Below are 12,072 nucleotides of genomic sequence, written 5' to 3'. Positions count from 1 at the left end.
AAAAGCCCAGTATTCGGCCGAATCCGAATCCGAATCCTGGATTCGGTGCATCCCTAATTTATACTTAGTGTAAATAGACACTTCCCTATAGAAACCCCCTGGACCTCACTAATTTTCAAAGCCTGGCTACGGCTGAAATGTGAATGTTTTGTAAGTGACAATATATCCTAGATATCAACCTAATAAATAAACAATAAAAAGGAAAGTTTACATGTTTGTTACGTATAATTTCCAATTCATTGTCACATCTAAAGGAAATCTAACGAAGAAGCGAGAATATTGGCTGTAGATGAGTTTATTTGAGCTGTGTTATCATGTGATTATGTCATGGTTTTGATCTTTCCTGTTTGCTTTTCAATTACTAACCAGATTTCATTCTGCTGAGAAACAATGAATATAGAGCTGCTGCTCCAAGAAACACGATTAACAGTCATTTCTAATATAATATATGATTAGTGCAAAACAAAGATATTTAACTCCACCAGTTATACAGAGAGATTCTTAAAACACACATATATCATCTGAGTGTTTAAAACAATACAAAAATCTTAACCTTGATGAAATTTTGATAATATTGTATTATGTCATTATAATTCTTTTGAGTCTTAAGTAAGACTTTGACACTTTTAAAACCAAATAATCAGATTCACTCAGAAGCTATCAAAGAAAAAATATAAGTAAATCAGAAAAACAATGAAGTGTAAAAAGATTTAATAAGAAAACACACAATTTACATGTCCTTCACTCTTAATATCTGCTGCAGATGAAGTTGAGTTTGTCAGTTTCAGGACGGCTGATCCAGCGCTGATCTCCTCCAGACTGAACTGCTCCTTTTCTCTTCTCGAGTTTACAGTTTTCTGGTTCGGTTCCGTTCCCTGGAGCCCAGTTCTGATAGCACACCGTCTCTCCACTCACCCAGAGCCACATGTTCATGATGCAGTAGTTGTGTAAACCCAACCACAGCTCCGCAGTAGACGCCAGGTGTACCACGTTCATCACACGACGCTGAATCTCTTCTGAATGAACCGAGACCAGATCCACATGATTCTGTCTGCAGTATCTCAGAGCTTCAGACCACGTCAGATTCTCTCTGATCACAATCAGTTTATCTGGAAACCAAACAGACCACAAGCAGAAACTAGAGAGAGACTGACCAAAAACAACATCAGAACAAACACTGTGGATGAATTTGTCATGTCAGACATGTAGCGGGAACTTTAAGAGATCTGGAGGAGATGATGGATGTGTGTTTTGTGAGGATCTACTCACCTTCATGACACACAAAAGGAAATAGGTGGTTACAAGAGATGTCATTCCATCGTCCCCGGGCGCTCTTTTCAACAGCTGTACAGTTTTCATCACCTCCAACATTATTAGGTTCAACAGTGTTCCAGTTTCTGAATGAAGAGTTACTCTGATCTGACCACTGCCATGAGTCTCTGAACAGACCGATCCAAGCTTCAGATATCAGACTGTCATTCATGATCTTCTCAATCTGTTGATTCTCATCCTGGTTTCTCACACTGACCAGATCAGTGTGATTCTGTCTGCAGTATCTCTGAGCATTTCTCCAGTTCATCGTCTGATTGATGAAGACGAGTCTTGTGTGCGCTTTCAGAAAACACATGAAAATAGATTTGTGAATCAGTTTGTTCATTATTATTACACTGCTTTACAGTTTGGATGTGAACCGTAGCATCAGTGGAAACATCAGAAACACATTACATTCAAAGACTGATTTTGTTGATATAGCATTAAATAACATTTGTGATTTTCTTTGATCATTTCATTGCCACTTTCTATTTCTCCACTACATTTCCTTTCACATTTCTCTAAAATACTGGATTCATACACAAAGATCTTTATGAGAGAAACAACAAACAGACGATGATATTCTGCTCGTAAATCTGTTACTGAACTCTGAAATAACTGAGCTTACATACAGTTGGATACAATGTCAATAATGATTTAAGAAAAATAAATAAATCAGTCTATGACCTCTAGCAATATTATTAACATTTCATATTTTGACATATATATATATATATATATATATATATATATATATATATATATATATATATATATATATATATATATATATATATATATATTCATTTCAAAATGTTGGATTGTATATATATATATATATATATATATATATATATATATATATATATATATGTGTGTGTGTGTGTGTGTGTGTGTGTGTGTGTGTGTGTGTGTGTGTGAAATGTTAATAATATTGCTAGAGGTCATCTTACTCCTATAGACTGATTTATTTATTTTTCTTAAATCATTATTGACATTGTGTCCTATGTAAGCTCACTTGTTTAAGTGTTTGATACTGGGGTTACTTTAAGGGGTTGAGATACTGAAAGCTGAATGTATCTCGCAGCTCAAGGTGTTCAGATGGTTTATCACAGACTCTGTAGCCAATGATCACAAGTCCTTGTCTAAAACGTTTTATTTGTTTCAAACATCTACTTAAAAAAGGACAATTTCTGAGAATAACGATCTTCAAACAGCAGACTGTCATGAAGTATGTCCAAAAATTATGTCATGATGTGCTGTTCGATATTAATGACCTTAAATGTTTGATTAAACCAAATATTTTAAAGAAAAAAGAAGAAAAAAAAAAAAAACTCAAAACAGGTGAAGATATTTCTCTGACAAAATAATTAATAATTATAGCTCACAGGAAAAAACAACATTATCAGTTATTAATACTTTGTTCTCTCTTGTTTTTGTATGTGTTCATAATAACTTTGCATGACACCATGACCAGGAAATAAGTTCCACACAATTTGTCATCTTTCATTGTTTTATAAGAAATTAACTATTTACTTCAATCACAACAATGCAATATGCTAAAAATCTTGAATATATAACGTTTGAATAAATATTGATGTCAATTTTCCAAGGACAGACATCAACTTTGACCTCTACTATATGTCTGTTAAATTGATCCAATTAATTAATTAATTCCCAAAACAATGGGTTGCTATTTTTGATTTCAGAATTTATAAATATTGCTGAGAAAATAAAAAGCTCTCTAATGACAGATTTCCACAGTTATCCCATGAGACAGCAAAAGATCAAAATGCGTTCAATGACAAACGTTTTTCCAGTTTGTCTCTACAGAAACTGATTTCAAGTTGTCTTTATTTATGACCACATTAAAAAGTAGAAGCAGTTAGTATTGTGTCTGATCTGTGTCCAGCTGAGGTCAGATTCAGTTCTGGAGAGCCGCTGTCCAAACCTAATCAAAGCTCTTCGGGATCTTCTGAACATCACCAGCTCAAACAGGTTTGATATAAACTTTACAGGACAGAAGGTCTCCAGGAGTAGGGCCGAAAACCTGAATATGATGCATCTTATTATAAATTAATGTTAGCTGTCAATGTAGAGAGATGTACTCACTGTTATTGGATGAACTGCAGATGAAAGTCAGGGACCTATCACATCCCACAACATGCCATTCTCCATTTCTCATCATAGAACAATTGTTATTTTCTGGTTGTCCAGTCACCCACTTCAGATAGAGAACAGGTTCACCTGAAGACCAATGCCATTGATCACGACCCGTCTTCTGCAGCCCAATCCAGAAACGTTCATTAATCACACTCTTCATCAGCTCGTTCATGTCGTTCATGTTGTCAGCGGTGGCCAGATCTGTGTAATTCTCTCTGCAGTATCTCTGAGCTTCAGTCCAGGTCTTCTTCTCATTTATAAAGTGATACTGACGCTGAACACATTCAGATACGGAGCAGAGAGCTGTGAAAGAGAGACGCTGCTTTAATGCTTTTCAGAACAGCATCAAACCTGATGAAACTAGAAACCATGAATAAAACCACAAACACTCACCAACGAGAAGAAGAATGAAATATAGAGTTTGCTCCATTTCTGAAGAAGAAATACATTGAAAAACTCAGAATCACTCATTTTCATCTTAAAGTGAAACATTATGAACTTTTAAAAAAAGCATCTTAGCAGCGTAATATGATTCACAACAATTTAGACAATATCTCAAAATCTAATATAAAGAATGAAGATGTGAGTTGTTCTTACTTTCGGTCGTGTGTTTCTGTCTGCAGCTTCAAATCATGTGATTATTATATCTGCTCTCATCCGTCATTCAGCACGTCACTTCATTTGTTTATTACTCGAAAACACCTTTTTCATATTTCCTTTCCTCTATATTTGTGTACTTGTCCATCCTTTTCTCTAATTTGCATATTGATGTTTGTGATCAGTCAGTATTATTAACTAAAAATAACACAACTAAAAAGCTGTTTTAATGTTATAGGAGGCCAGCATAACAATTTGAAAATCATTTTTATATTTTTCTGCTGGAACACTTTTTTTAATCTGTTGCTGAAACAAACAACTCTACTAATGAGCCGACTGATGAGGGTTGAGTTAACTAGTGAAGACAGGAGATACTGGTTACTGAGAGCCTTTAACACCCCTCTGTTTCAGGCTCCAGAGTCTGGGAGGAAGGAATACGTGTGATGATTCAGAAATATTTTGTATGGAGGGAGTAAAAAGACAAAGAGGAAGAAGAGATTCAAGTTTATTTGTATAGCGCTTGTTACAATACAAATCATTACAAAGCAACTTTACAGAAAATTATGTTTCTACAATATTTAGTAGTAGCTAGTAATTTGTGCACGTTTGACAGGAATTAAAAAAAAATAATAATAATAATAATAATTCAAGACGTAGTCAGCTAGACGATGAACTATCAATATTATTAATTAAGTTATTATATGATTCAGTCACACATTTAGCAATAATTGTTAGTTCTGTTTGTTGATTCAGGGTTAGCATCATCTGGGGTCCTCTGAGGGTCAGCATCATCTCTTCTCAGGTGTTCTGGATCCAGACTGGAGCTTGTGTAAATCCTAGTTACCACGGGATGAAGATCCCAGCAGAAACAGAGAAACACATAGAGACATCATTAGCATAGCTGCTGATCCAACAAAGTAAAATTAGTTTAACCCAAGCTAATGAATAAAAATGCACATTTGATCAGATGCAACTACACTGTGTCTGAACCCCGAACATTATCAGGAAGGCTATTCCAGAGTTTGGGAGACAAATGTGAGAAAGCTCTACCTCCTTTAGTGGACTTTGCTATCCTAGGAACGACCAAAAGTCCAGCATTTAGTGACCTTTGTGACAGATTCTTCTGCTCTTATGTTTTCTCCCCTCTTCTGAGAGCTCAGACCCCTGGTGATGAATATGAGACCACAGCAGACATCAGCAACAGAGATATGTGGGTGTGTATGTACAGTATTGTTCAAAATAATAGCAGTACAATGTGACTAACCAGAATAATCAAGGTTTTTCGTATATTTTTTTATTGCTACGTGGCAAACAAGTTACCAGTAGGTTCAGTAGATTCTCAGAAAACAAATGAGACCCAGCATTCATGATATGCACGCTCTTAAGGCTGTGCAATTGGGCAATTAGTTGAATTAGTTGAAAGGGGTGTGTTCAAAAAAATAGCAGTGTGGCATTTAATCACTGAGGTCATCAATTTTGTGAAGAAACAGGTGTGAATCAGATGGCCCCTATTTAAGGATGAAGCCAACACTTGTTGAACATGCATTTGAAAGCTGAGGAAAATGGGTCGTTCAAGACATTGTTCAGAAGAACAGCGTACTTTGATTAAAAAGTTGATTAGAGAGGAAAACCTATAAAGAGGTGCAAAAAATGATAGGCTGTTCAGCTAAAATGATCTCCAATGCCTTAAAATGGAGAGCAAAACCAGAGAGACGTGGAAGAAAACGGAAGACAACCATCAAAATGGATAGAAGAATAACCAGAATGGCAAAGGCTCAGCCAATGATCACCTCCAGGATGATCAAAGACAGTCTGGAGTTACCTGTAAGTACTGTGACAGTTAGAAGACGTCTGTGTGAAGCTAGTCTATTTTCAAGAATCCCCCGCAAAGTCCCTCTGTTAAAAAAAAGGCATGTGCAGAAGAGGTTACAATTTGCCAAAGAACACATCAACTGGCCTAAAGAGAAATGGAGGAACATAAAATTGTTCTTTTTGGGTCCAAGGGCCACAGGCAGTTTGTGAGACGACCCCCAAACTCTGAATTCAAGCCACAGTACACAGTGAAGACAGTGAAGCATGGAGGTGCAAGCATCATGATATGGGCATGTTTCTCCTACTATGGTGTTGGGCCTATTTATCGCATACCAGGGATCATGGATCAGTTTGCATATGTTAAAATACTTGAAGAGGTCATGTTGCCCTATGCTGAAGAGGACATGCCCTTGAAATGGTTGTTTCAACAAGACAATGACCCAAAACACACTAGTAAACGGGCAAAGTCTTGGTTCCAAACCAACAAAATTAATGTTATGGAGTGGCCAGCCCAATCTCCAGACCTTAATCCAATTGAGAACTTGTGGGGTGATATCAAAAATGCTGTTTCTGAAGCAAAACCAAGAAATGTGAATGAATTGTGGAATGTTGTTAAAGAATCATGGAGTGGAATAACAGCTGAGAGGTGCCACAAGTTGGTTGACTCCATGCCACACAGATGTCAAGCAATTTTAAAAAACTGTGGTCATACAACTAAATATTAGTTTAGTGATTCACAGAATTGCTAAATCCCAGAAAAAAAAAAAATGTTTGTACAAAATAGTTTTGAGTTTGTACAGTCAAAGGTAGACACTGCTATTTTTTTGAACACACCCCTTTCAACTAATTGCCCAATTGCACAGCCTTAAGAGCGTGCATATCATGAATGCTGGGTCTTGTTTGTTTTCTGACAATCTACTGAACCTACTGGTAACTTGTTTGCCACGTAGCAATAAAAAATATACTAAAAACCTTGATTATTCTGGTTAGTCACATTGTACTGCTATTATTTTGAACAATACTGTATGTATGTATGTGTATGTGTGTGTATATATATATATATATATATATATATATATATATATATATATATTTCTTCTATTTGAGAAAACTTTTATTTTTTCTTTTTGCTGTTTATTTTGTGTTTTTTGGTTGTTTATAAACACAGATATGTTTGCATGTAAACACATCCTTGTCCGTTTGCTTATCTCCACATCACACTCAGACATTCAGGCTGGACATTATTTACATCTCTGACGTGAAACACAAAAATTGAGTGTTATTATTCTCGTCATATTTCATTCACTCTCTGTCTTGTAACTGTAACTGCTGTGAATGATGCCAGCACTGAGTTTAAACACCTCCATTGCTGCTTTGGAGTCACATTAATTTAACTCAATGCAAAACTAATCAGATTATTTCCTGAATTAAATAAATATAACTTGAATATTTTAAAGAATAATTTTATTAATTAATATTAGCAAAATATTATATGGAAAATCTGAATATTGAGCATACATACTCATTTCTTTTTGCTAAATATGTAGTGTGCAATTAAATATATTAGAGTAAACACAGCATGTTGAGATGAACAGCAGTACTAGTTAGATGTGATTCTACTCTTTGCTTGCTGTTAGAACGTGAGCTAATACAGTTAGAGGAGATTTTGCCTCATACCTGGGACTGATTGCACACACACACCTGCATCTAATTACACACACACCTGCAGCTAATACACACACACACACACACACACACACACACACACACACACACACACACACACACACACACACATATATATATATATATATATATATATATATATATATATATATATATATATATATATATATATATATATAAGCAGACCTCTCACGCTAACTGATTGCAAAGTCTTGTTTAGTTCTGTCTGGCATTTCTGAGCATTTTCCTAGTATTTGTTCCTTCCGTGTTTGACTTTGGATTGTGTATACCAACTTTGATTCTCTGCCACCTGCCCCGACCTCTGTTTGTTACTGATTTTGCATATCCCCTGCATACCTGATGCTGTTCTCTGATCATTTCTGTTTGACCATTCTGTTAATGAAGTACTGCACATGGATCCCAACATCTCTGACTCATCATTACAATAACCAAGTTAATAAGAATTATTTCTAAATGCTGGACCGTTCTCATTTTGCTCTGCAAATGGAACCTGATTTTTTATTTAATTTAATTTTTTTAACTAATAATTAACTGAAATGAAAAGATTTTACTTTTTATCCTTATATATATATATATATAGATGTTACAGAGTGACAAGCGCCCTGGCAGAACTTTTTCTTTTTGGGATATGTTCCCCTGGAGAACAATGACAGCAGAACACCAGAATGGTTCCGGTTCCCTATGAGAGGATCATGGCAGCGGGCGAAGCTTGATGAGGAAACTCAGATCAGGTGGCGATGCGTGGGAATATGATCTGTGATTGGGACACGTATTAGGAGAGAGGGTTATAAAAGCCATTCTGAATGAGAGAAGGAGGACAGGGGGCCGTCGTGGACTCAGAAGAATACAGGCAATGGAGCAGAGTTTGTGAAGACTTCTAACAGTTCAAGTGGGGGAAGAGCTATATATTCTTTAAATAAATAACGAGGATTGTGGGAAAACACACTGTGAGTTTGACTGAGCTACAGCACTTCTCCTTCTTGGCTTCTGATGATTACCGTGGCGACATTGGACAGTTAAGTAACACCTTTGTATTTCTAAAGAGAAGATGAAGATCTGCTGTGGAGGCTGAGTCATGTGTCTGAAAACATTGAAATTAACTAAAACCTCTTTGATTCCTTCGATGCCAGTGAACAACAGTGTTAAACTGACTTGAGTGCAGCCCCTGCTTATTCGATCCATTGGGAAGGAAATGCCAGATGGATGGTGAGAGGAATGCTTTGGGTGCACCGTGAGTCTGTTCAATTTTGCAGTCCAAATGTTTAAGTGAGCACGAGTGAGTACTTGCAGTATTCTGGTGAATTTATGTGAGTGTGGATGTGTGGTTTTTGCTTTTCACTCCAAATCACCGCTGATCACTTTCTCCCATGCTGGGGCCGCTGAGCTATGTTTAAATTACTCTGTCTATCGAAGAGGTGTTATACAGAGAGGTTTTCTAGTCTCTTCTCTGCCTGAGCCCTGTGAGTGTACAGCTATACAGCAGTTTCGCGGATGATTTTAACACGTGGCCCTGTGGCATGGTACACGCAGGGGTATTACCCATCCTGGTTGTCTACCTTCTGTACATGGCATTATGTATTCTATCAAATACCAACAGATAATAAATCATAAGTGAAATGTTATAATGGGCCATGTTTGGATCTTCCAACTGTACAATAATACAAACACAAACCTCAAAACAACACAGAAATGGGTCACTGAGCACAAAACCAAGCTTTGGCTATAGCCCTTCCAGTCCTCTGACCTGAACCCTACAGGACATGAGAGGAGTGAACTGAAGAGGAGAAGCTGGGAATCTGAAGGGTCTGGAGTGATTCTGGATGAAGGAATGCTCTCTGATCTCTTCAGGCATTATAGGAGAAAATATAGAGCTGTTAAACTGACAAATGAAGATTTCCAAAAGTATTGAATAAAAGGGTGCCATTAATTGTGGCCAATGTGTATTAGAGAAAAAAAAAATGTCATAAATATTTCCCCCCATTTTAAATTCTTATTATCCAATGAAAGGATTGGAAAGGATTTTTGTGATTTAAAAAAAAAGAAAAGAAAATTAAAGATCAAAAGGATTAACAATGCAGATTAATTTTCACAGCCTTCTTTGATCATATTTACCGAGGGTGCCCATATTTTTTGCCATGACTGTAAGTAGGCTATGGTGTCCATATTCAAGTCGTTAGCGGAGTCTTGAGTATTTATTAAATATATAATATTCCATATTTTGAATTGAGATGATTTTTGGAGGGACATTCGAGACTGTAAAGTAATCAGGGACTCTTGTCTTTAATTGATAATGGGTTGTTTTAAAAGTCAAAGTCTCTCTCTTTCTCAAACGAAGGATTTTTAAAGGCTCTCAGTTACCAGTCTCACCATGTCTTCATTAATTAACTCAACACTCATCAATCAGATCATTACTCAAAACTAGATAACAAGTTTCAAAAGGCATTAAAGTAGTGTTTAACTGTGATATTATTTCAAATATTGCACTAAGCAATATTTAAAGGGGTCATATATTTTTCCTTTCTCTTTGAAGTGTTATAGGCACTTGTTGCATAAAGAATATCTGTACATTTCAAAGACTTAAGTCTCAAATCCAAAGAGATATTCTTAAAGTTAAGACTCTGCTGTGCCCCCCTAAAATGGCTCATCCTAACACAAATATTTGTGTAACGTCTCCCAAATGTTCACGCAAAGAAAGAAGATGTGGTTTCAGTAACACAGTTCGAGTTGAAGCAGTCATGTCAGGAAAATGTGTGTGTATCTAGGAGAAAGAAAAATCACTTTATTTGTTCTTCTGAAAGTAGATGCATTTAGAAATCTTTAAGATAACTTACAATGTAACAGGAACAGAGCAGACTGTGCTTGTCAGAAAGAGAAGGACTTTGTAGAAAACTACATGTTTGAGAGAGGTGGGGCATTGAGGACCTACAATAATGTACAGTGTTTGAAAAATAATGTGTTTTTTGAACATTAAAGCATGTCCAAATAATCTATTACACTGTCTTTACATTTGTTTTGAAAGATTAATCTCTACTTTAATATATTTCATTGTATACTGCATATTTAGCTAAATTGAGTATGTATGCTCAGTATTCACATTTTCCATGTAATATTTTAATAATATTCATTAATACAATGATTCTTTAAGAGTTTATATTTAATTCAAGATCGAATCTGATTAATGTGACTCCAAAGCAGCAATGAAGGTGCTTAAGCTCAGGTGTTAAACTCACTTAAACTCAGTGCTGGCATCATTCACAGCAGTCACAGTTACAAGACAGAGAGTGAATGAAATATGACTAGAATAATAACACTCATTTTTTGTGTTTCACGTCAGAGATGTAAATAATGTCCAGCCTGAATGTCTGAGTGCGATGTGGAGATAAGCAAACGGACAAGGATGTGTTTACATGCAAACATATCTGTTCATAAACAACCAAAAAACACACAATAAACAGCAGGAGTATGAAAAAAAAGTTTTCTCAAAGAGGAGAATTATAATATATATATATATATATATATATATATATATATATATATATATATATATATATATATATATATATATATATATATTTGCATTACATCCAATCACAATCAAGTATTTAGACAGAGAAAAATAGACACATTTCTCAGATGCAGATGTTATTTCAGCTGGGATAATGAGACTCTCGCCTAACATTATAAACTAACCTCAGGAGAATAAACACACAATATGACCAGAGTATTCATCTCATCTCTGTTGCTGATGTCTGCTGTGGTCTCATGTTCATCACCAGGAGTCTGAGCATATCTCTTCTTCCTTGTCTTTTTTTTTACTCCCTCCATACAAAATATTTCTGAATAATCACACGTATTCCTTCCTCCCAGACTCTGGAGCCTGAAACAGAGTGGTGTTAAAGGCTCTCAGGAACCAGTATCTCCTGTCTTCACTAGTTAACTCAACCCTCATCAGTCGGCTCATTAGTAGAGTTGTTTGTTTCAGCAACAGATTAAAAAAAGTGTTCCAGCAGAAAAATATAAAAATGATTTTCTAATTGTTATGCTGGCCACCTATAACATTAAAACAGCTTTTTAGTTGTGAACATTAAAACATAAACTACCCTTATGAAAATTAACCATGGTTTTACTACAAAAAAAAAAAAAAAAAAACATAGTTCCTATAGTTAAACCATGGTAACCACAAATTAACCATGTTTTTGATATATTAACCATAGTTTAACCATGGTATTTGTATTAAATCTGTGGTTATACAAATGGTATTCAATACGCCAAAAAAACCATAGGTTACTACAGATTATTACACATTTAATAATACTGACTGATCACAAACAACAATATGCAAATTAGAGAAAAGGATGGACAAGTACACAAATATAGTGGAAAGGAAATATGAAAAAGGTGTTTTCGAGTAATAAACAAATGAAGTGACATGCTGAATGACGGATGAGAGCAGATATAATCATCACATGATTTGAAGCTGAA

General features: G+C 35.5%; 1 protein-coding gene across 1 annotated transcript; it reads right to left on the bottom strand.

Annotated features, from left to right (window-relative positions):
• Nucleotides 1-746: 746 nt before the first annotated feature.
• LOC128017475 (macrophage mannose receptor 1-like) lies at nucleotides 747-3,991 on the bottom strand. The gene is made up of 4 exons (XM_052602888.1): nucleotides 3,868-3,991; nucleotides 3,424-3,777; nucleotides 1,281-1,611; nucleotides 747-1,138 (listed from the first exon to the last, which is right to left on the bottom strand). The coding sequence occupies exons 1-4, from the start codon at nucleotides 3,902-3,904 to the stop codon at nucleotides 748-750; spliced, it is 1,113 nt and encodes a 370-aa protein (XP_052458848.1). The 5' UTR covers nucleotides 3,905-3,991; the 3' UTR covers nucleotide 747.
• Between the last annotated feature and the right edge of the window lie 8,081 nt (nucleotides 3,992-12,072).

The sequence above is a fragment of the Carassius gibelio genome, chromosome A7, assembly GCF_023724105.1.
Source record: "Carassius gibelio isolate Cgi1373 ecotype wild population from Czech Republic chromosome A7, carGib1.2-hapl.c, whole genome shotgun sequence".
NCBI lineage: Eukaryota > Metazoa > Chordata > Actinopteri > Cypriniformes > Cyprinidae > Carassius > Carassius gibelio.
This window is presented reverse-complemented; position numbering and strand designations above follow the sequence as displayed.